Genomic DNA, 18,969 nt, shown 5'->3' with positions numbered 1-18,969 from the left:
CTCAACATCGCTAATTATCAGAGAAATGCAAATCAAAACCACAATGAGGTATCACCTCACATCTGTCAGAATGGCCATCATTAAAAAGTTTACAAATAACAAATGCTGGAGAGGGTGTGGAAAAAAGGGAACCCTCCTACACTGTTGGTGAATGTAAATTGGTGCAGCCACTATGGAGAACAGTATGGAGATTCCTTAAAAAACTAAAAATAGAGTTGCCATTATGATTCAGCAATCCCATTCCTGGGCATACATCTGGACAAAGCTATAATCCGAAAAGATACATGCACCTCTATGTTCACAGCAGCACTATTTACAATAGCCAAAACATGGAAGCAACCTAAATGTCCATCGGCAACAGATGAATGGATAAAGAAGATGTAGTATATATACACAATTACTACCCAGCCATAAAAAAGAATGAAATAATGCCATTTGCGGCAACATGAATCGACCTAGAGATTATCATACTAAGTGAAGTAAGTCAGAAAGAGAAAGACACGTGCCACCTGATATCACTTATATGTAGAATCTAAAATATGACACAAATGAACTTATTTGTGAAACAGAAACAGACTAACAGACAGGGAACAAACTTATGGTTACCAAAGGGGAAAGGGGGTGGTGGGGGAGGGATGAATTAGGAGTTTGGGATTAGCAGATACAAACTGCTATATGTAAAACAGATAAACAACAAGGTCCTACTGTATAGCATGGGGAACTATATTCAGTATCCTTTAATAAACCATAATGGAAAAGAAGATGAAAAAGAATATATATATGTATAACTGAATCACTTTGCTGTGTACCAGAAACTAACACAACATTGTAAATCAACTATACTTCAAAAAAAAAAGAAAAAAGAATGATGGCCCTCCACATTTTCTTAACCAGAAATTTAAAAGAGAACTATTTCTCCTTTCCCCTCATCCAGTTTACTTCTACATATCATTTTGGATTCATGGTATCAAGAAAATCATGAGTCATGAAGCTAAGTGATAAAATGACTTGCTTCAGTAAGTCAGAGATAATGGAAGAGCTTTTTATTTATTTGAGTTCTACACAAAAACTAGTTAACTTGGCAACTTGAGGCAATGTATTGATAGACTCCAGGATGTTAAAGTGTGGTATATTAACACATTTGAGGATATATGTTGTTTCTAATGAAAGATTGTAAACATACCAATGCTAATCTTTAAAAATGAAGTTCTGTTGATGAAATGTTGGTGGAATCCCTAAAGTATCTGTCTCTAAAGTCCTTTATAAGCTTTAAGATGGAGTGAGTCTATGATGCATTTTCCCTTAAAATTTCACAGCTTCCTCCCAAGCCTCTCTCCCCTCTGCCTACTTGGCTGTAGTTCCTCCTTTGTGTTATTGAGGGAATCTTCATTGATATTTCAGTATATATTGGAATGGGAAAAATGAACATTCCCAAAACTTCTATTACATAATGTGAACATTATGTATAAACATATTGACATATTTTTCACAAAGTTCTTTAGAAGAACATTCTGTTAATATAGATCACATTTCATTATTTACCTGGAAAGCCAGTTTTATATGTTTATGTCCCCTGTCACCATAGTACCAAGACACTCAAAACACATGAAGCTGAATGTATTCATCTAAGCAAAACAAACAAACAAAAAAAGAGTATCTCCTGAGGCCTTTCTTTTCCCAGGCTATCATTTAATGCACACTGATTATATAACTTATAATTTTCTCTCAGGAAGATCTAAATCACTTGTTCATTTGAAAATAGAATATGCTTTTTCAGGAAAAAAATAGACTTTTTTTGTTTTTAATGAAAACGGTCTTTGACTTACTTATAATCTGTTGTGAATAAATGACTTTAAAGAAAGAGTTTTCTTCATTTCAGTGCTGTTATTGTGCTTCATTTCTCTGTAAAAGTATATGTAATAGAACACAAACATTCACAGGTGCTTCTATTTTATGTGGTTAAGAACTTCTTAAACAGCCAAGGAAGATGGGTGCCTGATAACAGAGCAGAGGGTGTTTATTTCAGCTCCTGTTTAAACTCCTAATCCTTTTTCATTATTTTAATAGTATTTTTTTTTCATCCTGGTATTTTATATCTACTGATAGGGGAGGAAAGAGAAGAAAACAAATTACCTGTTGAGCATTTGCCATGTGCCAGACCCCCTGCCAGATTATTTTACATACATTAGGACATTTAGGAGCTTCTTTTTAGTAGAACTCCAAGGTTCACATCTGTACGACAGAGACACAGAGAACCTGAACACTTTACATATAAAATCAAGTACCTCAAACCCAATTCAGCTTGAAGAACCACCTGTTAATTTCAATTTTCCCCTGAACAATGAGGGCCTAAATAGTTTTAAACTTCTAAATATAATAATCAAGTCTATTTCTTGATTCCAGTACAGTTTCACAGATGGCTTTTGATATTATCAATGTAAATCTGTGCCAAATTATTAATTTAGTTTTAGATACCCAATCATGTAATACTCTATCACCATATTTATCCTTTAGGATCCTTCGTTTATCAGAAGACACTGAACTTTATTTTTTTTTCTTTGGCTGCATTGGGTCTTCGTTGCTGCACATGGGCTTTCTGTAGTTGTGGCGAGCAGGAGCTACTCTTCATTGCGGTGCGCGGGCTTCTATTGCAGTGGCTTCTCTTGTTGCGGAGCATGGGCTCTAGGCACGCAGGCTTCAGTAGTTGCGGTGCGTGGGCTCAGTAGTTGAAGCTCGTGGGCTCTAGAGCACAGGCTCAGTAGTTGTGGCACATGGGCTTAGTTGCTCCATGGCATGTGGGATCTTCCTGGACCAGGGCTTGAACCTGTGTCCCCTGCATTGGCAGGTGGATTCTTAACCACTGCACCACCAGGGAAGTCCCTGAACTTTGTATTTAAATAGCCATAGTAGAATTTTTCCCCATCATAACTAGAGCAGATGTATTTTTACAGTTCATTAAAATTATTCTTAATCATTTTGCTTTGATTGGAATTATATTTCTGATTCAGGATGAGAATGTATACATAAGTATGTTCATTTTCATTTGTAACTAGAGCAAGTGATGTTTCATTCCATAATTGTAATGAACTTTAGAATACTTAGTTTGTAAGCACAAGTTCTGGAAGTCTGAGTTCAATAATTTTCAAGTTAGAAGTGAACCTAATAGATCAGCTAGTGTTGGACCTGTTTTACAGATGATGAAACTGAGAACCAGAGGAGTAAAATGGGTTAGGGATGTGTCAGAAGTGAACCATCAGTTAACATAATGAATCTGATTATTTTTGCTTTTGATATATTAAGGGAATTTTTTTCAAAAACAGAGGAAAAGAAACGAAGTTGAGTTATTTGTAGTGAGGTGGATGGACCTAGAGACTGTCATACAGAGTGAAGTAAGTCAGAAAGAGAAAAACAAATACTGTATGCTAACACATATTTATGGAATCTTAAAAAAAAAAAATGGTTCCGAAGGACCTAGGGGCAGGACAGTAATAAAGACGCAGACGTAGGGAATGGACTTGAGGACACAGGGAAGGGGAAGGGGAAGCTGTGACGAAGTGAGAGAGTGGCATGGACATATATACACTACCAAATGTAAAATAGATAGTGGGAAGCAGCTGCATAGCACAGGGAGATCAGCTCGGTGCTTTGTTTCCATCTAGAGGGGTGGGATAGGGAGGGTGGGAGGGAGACACAAGAGGGAGGGGATATGGGGATATATGTATACATATAGCTGATTCACTTTGTTATACAGCAGAAACTAACACACCGTTTTAAAGCAATTATGCTCCAATAAAGATGTTTAAAAAAATTCATCAGCCTTACATAATTGTGTATTATCATATGTAGTATTTGTATTGTGTATTGTTTTTAAGTATCAATGTTCATTTGTATTTATCTACATATTTACTACTTTATTTGCTCTCTGTTCTATTTCACTTCTCAAACTTTTCATCTAGGACAAGTTTCCTTCCCATGTTATATCCTTTAGAATTTCCTTCATTCATAAACCCTCTCTACTTTGTCTAAAAATTTTTTTATCTCACATTATTTATTGCATTTTTCAATGGTCATTGAAATCTGTATAAAAGACGTTTTCATGACATACATTAAAGGTTCTCTTTTACTGTAAAAAAAAAAAACAAAAAAAAAACAGAGGAAAAAGAACAGTAGAAGTTAAATTATTTTTAACCTAACTAGTATGTCATTTTGAAGTGCCAGTTTTGGCCACCGGATAACATGAATAGTTGCATGAGCCCATTCTTTTGCCTACTAATGAATCTATCAATTCTGTTTAAGCAGACTTGTGCAGAATATCTAAAGTCTGGTGATATTACTTGAGGGAGATTTATTTCTCCCTACCTTGTCCATAAGCAGAATGGTTCCTTAGTTCCTTAGTTGTGCTTTTCCTGTTGGGGCTTAGGGACAACAAGAAAAGACAAATGTCCAATAAAATGGCCATCTTCCTAGTTGTACTGGGCTACTAAATGTGCTACTGTTTAGAAATTTTATTTATAGATCTCAGAGGGCACTGACTTTGCCTAGGGAATCTACCCCAAGTAAAAGTGAAAATTAAAGGGAGAAGGGCTCTTACCTTCTAATGGGGTGAATTGGTGGATTTCACAGTTCTTTTTTTTTTTTTTTTAAAGTAAAGTTTATTTATTTATTTTTTTAAATTAGTTTCTGCTTTATAACAAAGTGAATCAGTCATACATATACATCTGTTCCCACATCCCTTCCCTCATGCATCTCCCTCCCTCCCACCCTCCCCATTCCACCCCTCCAGGCGGTCACAAAGCACCGAGCTGATCTCCCTGTGCTCTGCGGCTGCTTCCCACTATCTATCTACCTTACGTTTGGTAGTGTATATATGTCCATGCCTCTCTTTCGCTTTGTCACAGCTTACCCTTCCCCCTCCCCATATCCTCAAGTCCATTCTCAAGTAGGTCTGTGTCTTTATTCCCGTTTTGCCCCTAGGTTCTTCATGACATTTTTTTTTTTAAATTCCGTATATATGTGTTAGCATACGGTATTTGTCTTTCTCTTTCTGACTAACTTCACTCTGTATGACAGACTCTAGGTCTATCCACCTCATTACAAATAGCTCAGTTTCGTTTCTTTTTATGGCTGAGTAATATTCCATTGTATATATGTGCCACATCTTCTTTATCCATTCATCCGATGATGGACACTTAGGTTGTTTCCAGCTCCGGGCTATTGTGAATAGAGCTGCAATGAACATTTTGGTACATGTCTCTTTTTGAATTATGGTTTTCTCAGGGTATATGCCCAGTAGTGGGATTGCTGGGTCATATGGTAGTTCTATTTGTAGTTTTTTAAGGAACCTCCATACCGTTCTCCATAGTGGCTGTACCAATTCACATTCCCACCAGCAGTGCAAGAGTGTTCCCTTTTCTCCACACCCTCTCCAGCATTTATTGTTTCTAGATTTCTTGATGATGGCCATTCTGACTGGTGTGAGATGATATCTCATTGTAGTTTTGATTTGCATTTCTCTAATGATTAATGATGTTGAGCATCCTTTCATGTGTTTGTTGGCAGTCTGTATATCTTCTTTGGAGAAATGCCTATTTAAGTCTTCTGCCCATTTTTGGATTGGGTTGTCTGTTTTTTTGCTATTGAGCTGCATGAGCTGTTTATAAATTTTGGAGATTAATCCTTTGTCAGTTGCTTCATTTGCAAATATTTTCTCCCATTCTGAGGGTTGTCTTTTGGTCTTGTTTATGGTTTCCTTTGCTGTGCAAAAGCTTTGAAGTTTCATTAGGTCCCATTTGTTTATCTTTGTTTTTATTTCCATTTCTCTAGGAGGTGGGTCCAAAAGGATCTTGCTGTGATTTATGTCATAGAGTGTTCTACCTATGTTTTCCTCTAAGAGTTTGATAGTTTCTGGCCTTACATTTAAGTCTTTAATCCATTTTGAGCTTATTTTTGTGTATGGTGCTAGGGAATGATCTAATCTCAAACTTTTACATGTCCCTGTCCAGTTTTCCCAGCACCACTTATTGAAGAGGCTGTCCTTTCTCCACTGTACATTCCTGCCTCCGTTATCAAAGATAAGTTGGCCATATGTGCGTGGGTTTATCTCTGGGCTTTCTATCCTGATCCACTGATCTATCTTTCTGTTTTTTTTTTTTTTTTTTTTTTTTTTTTTTTTGGCTGTATGTGGGCCTCTCACTGTTGTGGCCTCTCCCCTTGTGGAGCACAGGCTCCGGACGCCAGGCTCAGCGGCCATGGCTCACGGGCCCAGCCGCTCCACAGCATGTGGGATCTTCCCGAACCGGGGCACGAACCCGTGTCCCCTGCATCGGCAGGCGGACTCTCAACCACTGCGCCACCACGGAAGCCCTATCTTTCTGTTTTTATGCCAGTACCAGACTGTCTTAATTACTGTAGCTTTGTAGTATAGTCTGAAGTCAGGGAGCCTGATTCCTCCAGCTCCGTTTTTCGTTCTCAAGATTGCTTTAGCTATTCGGGGCCTTTTGTTTTTCCAAACAAATTTTGAAATTTTTTGTTCTAGTTCTGTGAAAAATGCCATTGGTAGTTTGATAGGAATTGCATTGAATCTGTAGATTGCTTTGGGTAGTAGAGTCATTTTCACAATATTGATTCTTCCAATCCAGGAGCATGGTATATCTGTCCATCTATTTGTATCATCTTTAATTTCTTTCATCAGTGTCTTATAATTTTCTGCATACAGGTCTTTTGTCTCCTTAGGTAGGTTTATTCCTAGATATTTTATTCTTTTTGTTGCGATGGTAAATGGGAGTGTTTTCTTGATTTCATTTTCAGATTTTTCATCATTAGTGTACAGGAATGCCAGAGATTTCTGTACACTAATTTTATATCCTGCTACTTTACCAAATTCATTGATTAGCTCTAGTAGTTTTTCGGTAGCATCTTTAGGATTCTCTATGTATAGTATCATGTCATCTGCAAACAGTGACAGCTTTACTTCTTCTTTTCTGATTTGGATTCCTTTTATTTCCTTTTCTTCTCTGATTGCTGTGGCTAAAACTTCCAAAACTATGTTGAATAAGAGTGGTGAGAGTGGGCAGCCTTGTCTTGTTCCTGATCTTAGTGGAAATGGTTTCAGTTTTTCACCATTGAGGACAATGTTGGCTGTGGGTTTGTCATATATGGCCTTTATTATGTTGAGGAAAGATCCCTCTATACCTACTTTCTGCAGGGTTTTTATCATAAATGGGTGTTGAATTTTGTCGAAAGCTTTCTCTGCATCTATTGAGATGATCATATGGTTTTTCTCCTTCAACTTGTTAATATGGTGTATTACATTGATTGATTTGCGTATATTGAAGAATCCTTGCATTCCTGGGATAAACCCCACTTGATCATGGTGTATGATCCTTTTAATGTGCTGTTGGATTCTGTTTGCTAGTATTTTGTTGAGGATTTTTGCATCTATGTTCATCAGGATTTCACAGTTCTGATGGAAAAATTCTTTGTCACAAAACTACAGGTAGATGCCCTTAGTTATCATTGCAAAGAAGATGGTAATTATTTGACCAAATAACGGATTAAGTTACTATCTCTCAGGGTTCTAATTTCTCTTTACTTCATTCACAAAAATTCTTTCAGTGATAGAACTTCTTTTTTATTTATTTATTTTTTTACATCTTTATTGGAGTATAATTGCTTTACAATGGTGTGTTAGTTTCTGCTTTATAACAAAATGAATCAGTTATACATATACATCTGTTCCTATATCCCTTCCCTCTTGCGTCTCCCTCCCTCCCACCCTCCCTATCCCACCCCTCCAGGTGGTCACAAAGCACCGAGCTGATCTCCCTGTGCTATGTGGCTGCTTCCCACTAGCTATCTATTTTACGTTTAGTAATGTATATACGTCCATGCCTCTCTCTCGCTTTGTCACAGCTTACCCTTCCCACTCCCCATATCCTCAAGTCCATTCTCTAGTAAGTCTGTGTCTTTATTCCTGTCTTACCCCTATGTTCTTCATGACATTTTTTTTTCTTAAATTCCATATATATGTGTTAGCATACAGTATTTGTCTTTCTCTTTCTGACTTACTTCACTCTGTGTGACAGACTCTAGATCTATCCACCTCATTACAAATAGCTCAAATTCGTTTCTTTTTATGGCTGAGTAATATTCCATTGTGTATATGTGCCACATATTCTTTATCCATTCATCCGATGATGGACACTTAGGTTGTTTTCATCTCTGGGCTATTGTAAATAGAGCTGCAATGAACATTTTGGTACATGACTCTTTGAATTATGGTTTTCTTAGGGTATATGCCCAGTAGTGGGATTGCTGGGTCATATGGTAGTTCTATTTTTAGTTTTTTAAGGAACCTCCATACTGTTCTCCATAGAGGCTGTACCAATTCACATTCCCACCAGCAGTGCAAGAGTGTTCCCTTTTCTCCACACCCTCTCCAGCATTTATTGTTTCTACATTTTTTGATGATGGCCATTCTGACCGGTGTGAGATGATATCTCATTGTAGTTTTGATTTGCATTTCTCTAATGATTAATGATGTTGAGCATTCTTTCATGTGTTTGTTGGCAATCTGTATATCTTCTTTGGAGAAATGTCTATTTAGGTCTTCTGCCCATTTTTGGATTGGGTTGTTTGTTTTTTTGTTATTGAGCTGCATGAGCTGCTTATAAATTTTGGAGATTAATCCTTTGTCAGTTGCTTCATTTGCAAATATTTTCTCCCATTCTGAGGGTTGTCTTTTGGTCTTGTTTATGGTTTCCTTTGCTGTGCAAAAGCTTTGAAGTTTCATTAGGTCCCATTTGTTTATTTTTGTTTTTATTTCCATTTCTCTAGGAGGTGAGTCAAAAAGGATCTTGCTGTGATTTATGTTATGGAGTGTTCTGCCTATGTTTTCCTCTAAGAGTTTGACAGTTTCTGGCCTTACATTTAGGTCTTTAATCCATTTTGAGCTTATTTTTGTGTATGGTGTTAGGGAGTGATCTAATCTCATTCTTTTACATGTAGCTGTCCAGTTTTCCCAGCACCACTTATTGAAGAGGCTGTCCTTTCTCCACTGTACATTCCTACCTCCTTTATCAAAGATAAGGTGACCAAGAACTTCTTTTTTAAATCCTCCTATTCCTCTTTGTTTCTTTGAGGCTCCAGAGTCACAGGTGTCTAGCCCCTTAAGCAGAACTGAACTTCCGAGCACTAGTCCACTTAATCCTCCCCACAGTGAGGACTGGGAAAAATGAATAGTAGATATTGTCAGACTGCTTAAGACTATGTGTGTGTTTGCTCCTGGTATTAAAGTGCCGTACCTGTCAGTTCATATTGCTGCAGATCACAACAGCTTAGTTTTTCTAAGATCTTTCCATGGAACAGTAACAATTTACTAATGGACCCAAAGTAAAATCATTTCCTATAAAGTATATTAAATTTAAATGTTTTACATCCAATATCTGAATCTTGCTGCTTCATTCCCTCTTAGCTACCTACCTCCAACATGACTGTCAGGGCTAGAGTGGAAGCAAAACTCCAGTGTTTGGGAGCTTCCAATTTGGAAACGGGTCTTTTAAGTGTGTGCTTCCTGCAGTCCCTTTATTTGTTCCTATGCTAACTGGCCCAAAGCTTGGTGGGAGTAGTAAGTATTGTAGTAAGAGTATAGACTGCATTGGTGAGGAAACTTTAGTTCACTGTTCTTTTATATTTAAGTGCCTGTATTTTGTGCAACCTATTAAGTTCCTATTAAGTAACAGTGAGTATATTGAGTACTATAAATGAATTATTAAATCAAAAAAAATCTAAATCTCAGTTTCCTAACTACTTGGATTCTTTCCCTTTCTTGTCTCACATGGTTGTGCAAGGATTAAAGTATTGAAAAGTGATGGACAAATGTGTGATATGACTATTAGAGCACAGAAACAAACTATAGAAGGATATGATATACCCTGGGTTGTTATCGTTGGTTACCTGGGCAGCAGGGGAGTTGGGGCAGGGAGAGGATTGCAGGAAAACCATACCCTCGGGCCAAATTTAGAGTATATACAAAGGTAAACCACTGAAAACAGTTCTAAAAGCCCTGAAAGCAGGGGACATGCAGAGTGAGCCCAGACTAGGGCCCACAGAAGAGAATCTCAGTTCTAGAACCGTGTTCTCAGCTACTGTAGTAAAAGGTTATTATTTCTTTCTCACAAGATTAATAATACAAACCACAATATATTTTTACTTATTTTAAGTAGCTGTAGTACACTGCATGTATGTTTAATTTTTTATGAAAAGAAAAAGCAAAGAGTTTTAAAAATATTACATACTGGCATTGATGCTTTCCATATGTAGACATGGAGAAAAGGTTTACTCAACTTCAAAAAAGGAAGAAAAGTTAGTGAAGTTCTTTGTCTTTAACTTTCCTGAATGTTATTTGCCTGGAATGATTCAAATAATTTTGAAGCTTGTACTATTATGTAATAAGACAACGTAGCCATTGTATAGTTACTTAACACAATTCAAACTGGGATCATAAATTTGAAATCAGTTTGCTGTATTCTTATATTTTCTTATATGAGGATTACCCTGTTTAGCTCAGTTTTCTGTATGAATGTGTTTTTTGTTTTGTTGCCCACCCCATCCCAATATATTGGGAATTGTGGATAACAAAAGAAATCTGGAAGCTAGAGGTTGTGGTCAGCCAAAGGTGCCGGATCCTGGTAGCATGGGCTGGAATGAAACGGGTGGGAATGCAGTGGCAGATGGAGTTCAGAGATACCTGTTGCGGAAGAGGTGGTAGAGGAGAAAGAAAAGGCAGCAGAAAATGAGAGGTAAAGGAGGTGAGAACAGGTGTTTTGTAAGGAATGGTCTTTGTTTCTTCCAGTCTGATCATTATGGAAAAGAGGCTATTCTGTGAGAAACTGGGGGATGGTCTTAATACTAAGTTTTGTGATGTGATATGTATGTTCCCAGAATTTCATGTCCATGGGCTTACCCAGGAAGTGGCACCTTCTGTTACCACAGAGCCACTTACAGTTTTCCTAAAGTCCTGCAGATTACAGGAAAGTCAGGAGTGTATTATGCTGACAGTGAAATTAAGTGGATCTGGGGGTGGGATTTTGGCTGCCATGACCTCTGTTCCTTTGAAAGAGAAGCCATGTGAATAGCCACTAGACAGAATATCAACCAAATAACTTTTGTGGATATATCATGGCTAACCTGTTGAGAAAGTTATAAATCAAAACCATCACACCGTACTGACTTTAGTGATAAAGTCAGCCCTGCTTAAAAAAAAGAAGGTGGGCCTAAAATGGTCCCTTTATCTTAATTTATTACAGCACGTAAGGGAGAGAGAGAGCCAGATCAGCTCCAAGCAAAGCTAGTTTAGAGTGCAAAGCAGTATTGAATAACACTTTACAATTTTACAGAAAACTTTCACATAGGTGTTATTTTCTCATTTGACAAAGGTGAATGATGGGAATGGTAAGGCAAAAGGAAAAAAAGGTTTAACATTAGCATTACTTTATTGAAAACTCCAAACTCCACTTCTATGGGTTAATAGGTTAACAAATGTCCATCTGAAAATGCTGTTTTTCAAACACTTTTGTTATATCATCTCAGCATCCCAAGTTTGGGCCACTCTGTTTCCAGCATGTCAGTTGGGAAGATGGGCAGGTTGCTTCCTGTGGAGCTACTGCTTATCATTCTGCACTTTTGTTGGTGACCTTCTCTATGTGAGCCCTATGGTGATAATTTCTGGTTACAAACAAGATGAAGCTATTCAGGTGCTCTTGGCCATCTCTTACAAGTGCCCATGTTTGGATCTGTGACTTTTAAGGCAAGACCCATTCACTGGAAAGAGAATAGGTTTTTTGTGCATACAGGCCCATCCTTGCTCTGATGAAACTAAGCTAATATTAGCAAAATTAATTTAAATTAATATTTAAAGCCTTATTTCCATGGGCTTTTCCTGAAGGATGAATGCTCTCCACTCCCAACTTTTGTGAGATACCTTGCTTCAGATAGTCTATAAAACAAACCTGCTAATAAGGGGAATATTTTGTTTACATATGGACCATGTGTAAAACAGTTTAAATTCTTTGGGTTGTAAGTAACAGTTTAAAACCCAAATCAGACTGGCTTATACCCCCCATAAAAAGGAATTTTATTGACTCATGTACATGAAAGACCAGGAGTAGGTTCTTCAGGCTTAAGCCAGTGTTCAAAGAGCATGACTGAGCACCCAGTTTTTCTTGCTTTCCATTTCTCAGCTCCATGGTAGCAGCCTCTCCTCTCATCATCCCAGAGCTACATGCTTCCAGAGTCAAGTCCAGAGGGAAAGAATTTGGATGTGACTCTTTCCCAGAAGGCGAAACACAGATCTCATTGCATGTAACTTCACTCTGAATGGGTCGTGTTCTTACCCTGAATCAATGCCTGTTCACTGATTGGCCTAGATCTAAACAAATCAGGAGATGAATGTTGGAAGGAAGAGATATTGAATTATATCCCCTGAACTGAGCAAGAACTTTAAGACCAAAAAACTAAGCAGGCAACTCCATAAAGGGTAATTGTGAAGTTTATTGTGGGTAACTTACATACGGGTAGGAAGGATCAGGCGGAGATGATTCAGAAGCATTCAAAGCCGTACTCTGCCTCTGAAAAGGGTAAGGAGGATTTAAAGGGACCAAAGCTAAAAATAGAATCCGACTACTTGGGAGAAGCGTGGTTGGTCCACACTGACGGGAACCCCTGTTTTTCCTCCCTGCCCTTCCCTGAGGGGTCTCATGTCTGTTAACTGCCTGCGTCAGCAAAAGGCATTCTTCCAGTTTTCGTATCAGTTGAAGACAAGGGTAAGCTGATAGAGAACTATTAACTATCTGCGTCAGCAAAGGCATTCTTCCAGTTTTCATATCAGATGAAGACAAAGGTAAAAGCTGGCTTGGGTGCATTCCTTGTGAGTAGGCTAAAGTACAGTCATGCAGAAAGGGAAGGGGTACGACTGCAGACCTAAGATGGAGCTGACAAAATGGAGTCAGTGTGGTTCAGCCACACAGTTGAGAACAATTTCACCAGAAGCACATGGACCAAGTGTGGGGAAAGGGATGGTCCTCCAGAGGCAAATTAGGGTGAGATCACCATTTAGAAGGATAAATGGGTACTTTATCAGGAGCGCCAGATATCCATGCAGATGTGTAACTATGTAAACATTTGTACTGCTTAGAATTATGAACAAAGCACTTGGACTATATGATACGTCTATCTGAAACTGCCTGGCTGAGGTCACACAGAGAGCATGTTGGTGCTAACCTTGGAATAATATTCAATTAGTTGAATGACGTATAGCTCATATAGCCAGTCTCCAAGAAAGGAATCTCTGAGACTGTCAGAGAGCTTAAAGAAGCCAGTGTTAGCATCATTGGCTCTTAAACTGGCAGAGCTAAAAGGGACCCTGCTGATCATCAACTCTCTCACCTCTCAGAGGAGATGGAAATCTAGATAAGCCATATAACTTGCTTGAGATCACAGCCAAGTTTGTGTGACCTAGAAAATTGATCATTCATCTTCCAGCCTAACACTCTTTTTAGTAATAAATACCTGCTATAATAATAGCAGCTACTATTTATTGAGTGTTTGCTCTGTATTAGGCAGTAGACAGGCATTTCACATGCAGTATCTCATTTAATCTTTACAACTGTTTTATTCTCAATTTATTGGAAATTGAGGAACAGAGGGGCTTTGTATAACTACCTTCAGAAGCTTCAGTTATCCTTTTTTTGCCTTGGTGTTTTAGACTGCAAATAGGCTTCTTTCTTCCAAGATAGGTCAGTGCTGATTTACAGCTTTATCTTGGGTATAGAAAATGGAGTGAGTGAAGAATGACCTGGTCAGAAAACCTGTTATATGTGCTCATAGACTTGACTAGGGTCTAGGGTTCGTAATAAGTGAATTTAAATCTTATTTTTTACTTTTTTAAAAATTTGTTATTTTTTTAACATCTTTATTGGAGTATAATTGCTCTATGATGGGATGTTTGTTTCTACTTTATAACAAAGTGAATCAGGCATACATATACATATATCCCCATATCTCCTCCCTCTTGTGTCTTCCTCCCACCCTCCCTATCCCACCCCTCTAGATGGTCACAAAGCACCGGGCTTATCTCCCTGCTATGCTATGTAGCTGCTTCTCACTAGCTATCGATTTTACATTTGGTAGTGTGTGTATGTCAATGCCACCCTGTCACTTCGTCCCAGCTTACCCTTGCCCCTCCCTGTGTCCTCAGGTCCATTCTCTACGTCTGCATCTTTATTCCTGTCCTGTCCCTAGGTTCTTCAGAACCTTTTTTTTTTTTTTTTTTTAGATGTTGGGGGTAGGAGTTTTTTTATTAATTAATTTTTTTTTTTTTTGCTGTGTTGCGTCTTCATTTCTGTGCAAGGGCTTTCTCTAGTTGTGGCAAGCAGCGGCCACTCCTCATCGCGGTGCGTGGGCCTCTCACTGTCGCGGCCTCTCTTGTTGCGGAGCACAAGCTGCAGACGCGCAGGCTCAGTCGTCGTGGCTCATGGGCCTAGTTGCTCCGTGGCATGTGGGATCCTCCCAGACCAGGGCTCGAACCCGTGTCCCCTGCATTGGCAGGCAGATTGTCAACCACTGCGCCACCAGGGAAGCCCCCATAACCTTTTTTTTTTAGATTCCATATATATGTGTTAGCATATTTGTTTTTCTCTTTCTGACTTACTTCACTCTGTATGACAGACTCTAGGTCCGTCCACCTCACTACAAATAACTCAATTTCATTTCTTTTTATGGCTGAATAATATTCCATTGTATATATGTGTCACATCTTCTTTATCCATTCATCTGTTGATGGACACTTAGGTTGCTTCCATATCCTGGCTCTTGTAAATAGAGCTGCAGTGAACATTGTGGTACATGACTCTTTTTGAATTGTGGTTTTCTCAGGGTATATGCCCAGTAGTGGGATTGCTGGGTCATATGGTAGTTCTATTTTTAGTTTTTTCTTTTTCTTGTGTTATGTAAATTATATCTCAACGTACAGTAAGCAAGCATTTAAAATAAAATGCTACTTCCTTCTGGCCTCTGTTGTTTCAGATGAGAAATCCACTGTCTTTACAAGTGGAGTTCCTCTCTAGATTATGTGTTGTTTCTCTCTAACTGCTTTTAAGATTTGTTTTTGTTTGTTTTTACTTCTCTGAAGTTTAATTACAGTGTGTATTGGCATGGATTTCTTTAGTTTATTGTGTTTCTCATTTGCTTGGGTTCTTCAATCTGTAGGGTTTTGTCCTTTACCAAATTTGGGAAGTTTTATCCATTATTTCCTTGAATAGTCTCTCAGTCCCACTTTCTTTGTACTTTATTCTGGAATTCTGATAATACAAATATTGAATTAATCTGTTTTTGTTCTACAGGCCCATGAGGCTCTGATTGTTGTTGATGTGTAACTTGACTGACCACAGTGACCAGAATGTGATCAAGCATTATTCTGATGTTTCTGTGAGGTAGTTTTGGATAAGATTTACATTTAAATCAGTGGACTGAGTAAGGCAGATTGCCCTCCACCATGTGGATGGGACTCATCCAATCAGTTGAAGGCCCGAATAGAATAAAAGGCTGACTTCCCCTGAGCAAGAGGGAATTCTTCAGCAGATGACCTTCAGACTTGAACTGCAACATTGGCTTTTCCTGTGTCTTCCAGCCTACTCTGCAGCTTATGGACTTGAGTAGAATACTACTTTTGTTTATCATTCATCACTTGATGAACATTTAAGCTGATCAAACTTGTGTTTTCTAATTTATTATGTGATTCCTTTTTCTCACAAAACTCTGAGATCCTATCATTTTTCTTCATTATTTGTTTTTCTGCTCCTCAGAGCAGATAATCTCTATTGAATCTGTATCTTTAAGTTCATTGATTTGTGTTTTTTAACATCTTTATTGGAGTATACTTGCTTTACAATGGTGTTAGTTTCTGCTTTATAAGAAGGTGAATCAGCTATACATATACATATATCCCCATATCTCCTCCTTCTTGCATCTCCCTCCCACCCTCCCTATCCCACTCCTCTAGGTGGTCACAAAGCACCGAGCTGATCTCCCTATGCTATGCGGCTGCTTCCCACTAGCTATCTATTTTACATTTGGTAGTGTATATATGTCCATGCCACTCTCTCACTTCTTCCCAGCTCACCCTTCCCACACCTCATGTCCTCAAGTCCATTCTCTACGTCTGCATCTTTATTCCTGTCCTGCCTCTAGGTTCTTCATAACCGTTTTTTTTTTTTTAGATTCCATATATATGTATTAACATACGGTATTTGTTTTTCTCTTTCTGACTTACTTCACTCTGTATGACAGACTCTAGATCCATCCACCTCACTACAAATAACTCAATTTCATTTCTTTTTATGGCTGAGTAATATTCCATTATATGTATATGTGCCACATCTTCCTTATCCATTCATCTGTCAGTGGACACTTAGGTTGCTTCCATGTCCTGGCTATTGTAAATAGAGCTGCAATGAACATTGTGGTACATGACTCTTTTTGAATTATGGTTTTCTCAGGGTATATGCCCAGTAGTGGGATTGCTGGGTTGTATGGTAGTTTTATCTTTAGTTTTTTAAGGAACCTCCATACTGTTCTCCATAATGGCTGTATCAATTTACATTCCCACCAACAGTGCAAGAGGGTTCCCTTTTCTCCACACCCTCTCCAGCATTTATTGTTTCTAGATTTTTTGATGATGGTCATTCTGACCAGTGTGAGGTGATACCTCATTGTAATTTTGATTTACATTTCTCTAATGATTAGTGATGTTGAGCATTCTTTCATGTGTTTGTTGGCAATCTGTATATCTTCTTTGGAGAAATATCTATTTAGGTCTTCTGCCCATTTTTGGATTGGGTTGTTTGTTTGTTGATATTGAGCTGCATGAGCTGCTTGTAAATTTTGGAGATTAATCCTTTGTCAGTTCCTTCGTTTGCAAATATTTTCTCCTGTTCTGAGGGTTGCCTTTAGTCTTTTTTATGGTTTCCTTTGCTGTGCAAAAGCTTTTAAGTTTCACTAGGTCCCATTTGTTTATTTCTCTTTTTATTTCCATTTCTCTAGGAGGTGGGTCAAAAAGGATCTTGCTGTGATTTATGTCATAGAGTGTTCTTCCTATGTTTTCCTCTAAGAGTTTTATAGTGTTTGGCCTTACATTTAGGTCTTTAATCTATTTTGAGTTTATTTTTGTATATGGTGTTAGGGAGTGTTCTAATTTCATTCTTTTACATGTAGCTGTCCAGTTTTCCCAGCACCACTTATTGAAGAGGCTGTCTTTTCTCCACTGTATATTCTTGCCTCCTTTATCAAAAATAAGGTGACCATATTTGCATGGGTTTGTCTCTGGGTTTTCTATCCTGTTCCATTGATCTATATTTCTGTTTTTGTGCCAGTACCATACTGTCTTGATTACTGTAACTGTGTAGTATAGTCTGAAGTCAGGGAGCCTGATTCCTCCAGCTCTGTTTTTCTTTCTCAAGATTGCTTTGGCTGTTCGGGGTCTTTTGTGTTTCCATACAAATTGTGAAATTTTTTGTTCTAATTCTGTGAAAAATGCCATTGGTAGTTTGATAGGGATTGCATTGAATCTGTAGATTGCTTTGGGTAGTATAGTCATTTTCAGTGTTGATTCTTCCAATCCAAGAACATGTTATATCTCTCCATCTGTTTGTATCATCTTTAAATCTTATTTTTTAAAAGACAGCTTTTAATTTGTTGACTCTTCTTTAAACAGGAACTTCCAAAGGGTCAAAGCAAAGCATCCCACATTATCTTCAAATAAATGAAATACTGTTAATCAGCGATCAAGAATTTCTCCCATGCCATATAATGGATGAGCACTGGAAGTTCTATGTGGAATGTGAGGAGCTAACATTCTAACGCCTTGTTTTGTTAATAATTTATTACGTATTTGTTCATATTATTAACCAATGTTCATATTTTGTCGTGTGTGGGCTGGTGGGCCTATTTAATACACACTTTATGAGTTACTACTTAAGGTGTGTTTACTGTTTTAAGAAAAAATATAACTCTCCAACTATTGTAGTAAGATTAATAGTTTTTTGCAATTAAAATAAAGACATTTTTGACATAAACAATATTGACTCTCTGGCTTTCTTTTTACTAAAATAAACTTTAAACAAATCTTTAAATCAACACCTCTACCTTTGCATAAATAACAGTTGTTCCTTATGGGAAGTAAGAATAAAAATAGGAGTGACTGTTGGTCCTGAAAAGTCCCTGGTAAAGTAAATCTACTTTAAAAAAAAGAACTTAAAGTCCCAGTACCTGCCCCCATTTATTTTGGAATTTATGTTGAAATCAAAATGTAAAATTATGAAAGAGGTTTGTCTTACGTTTCACAAAATTTAGTGTAGATAGAATTGTAGCTGTGCTAAGTCTGAGAACAAAAAATGAATCAAGTGTTGATTCAGGGGCTGATTATTTTAAATAGGATATATTTCATCTTTAACGTTTGCTACACTGTCATGAAGATTTTTTTTTAAAAGAGCTATATTCAAGAGCTTTATAAGTTTCTATAAGCTTTCTTTATACGGGTCTGTCTTAATCCTTTGATAGCCATCTTATTCTTATCTGTCATTACCCCAGGCTCCCAAATACGCTTTTTAACTCTGTGGCCTAATTCTGTCACTTCTCTCTCATTTGGGTAGACAGGTCAAAATTGCAATAAAAATTACCCTAGCAAGTGCTAGAACTTGTGGGGGGATGGGGAGGAGCGATATGGTGTTGCTTTTTGATATTTTCTTATTTTAAATGTACAGAATCTTAAATATCTTTAGAATACACAAGAAACTTGTCAACAGTTGCTTGTGGAGAGAAGAATTATGGGACTGGGGAACTAAGGGGAAAGGAAGACTTAACTACATGCACCCTTTGGCAACTTTGAAATTGGTACTCTGTGTTTATTCTTTGTAT

At 37.8% G+C, this 18,969-nt stretch overlaps 1 protein-coding gene across 1 annotated transcript in view; it reads left to right on the top strand.

The window, feature by feature from the left end:
• The window catches only part of ANKRD31 (ankyrin repeat domain 31), a 143,414-nt gene extending 125,433 nt beyond the window's left edge, over positions 1-17,981 (top strand). The window contains exon 25 of the mRNA XM_081233017.1: positions 17,768-17,981. Coding sequence (XP_081089143.1) covers positions 17,768-17,913 — 146 coding nt within the window. The 3' untranslated portion in view covers positions 17,914-17,981. The remainder of the gene's footprint in view (positions 1-17,767) is intronic.
• The last annotated feature ends 988 nt before the right edge of the window (positions 17,982-18,969 follow it).

Source organism: Mesoplodon bidens, assembly GCF_964165515.1.
Source record: "Mesoplodon bidens genome assembly, chromosome: 4".
NCBI lineage: Eukaryota > Metazoa > Chordata > Mammalia > Artiodactyla > Ziphiidae > Mesoplodon > Mesoplodon bidens.
This window is presented reverse-complemented; position numbering and strand designations above follow the sequence as displayed.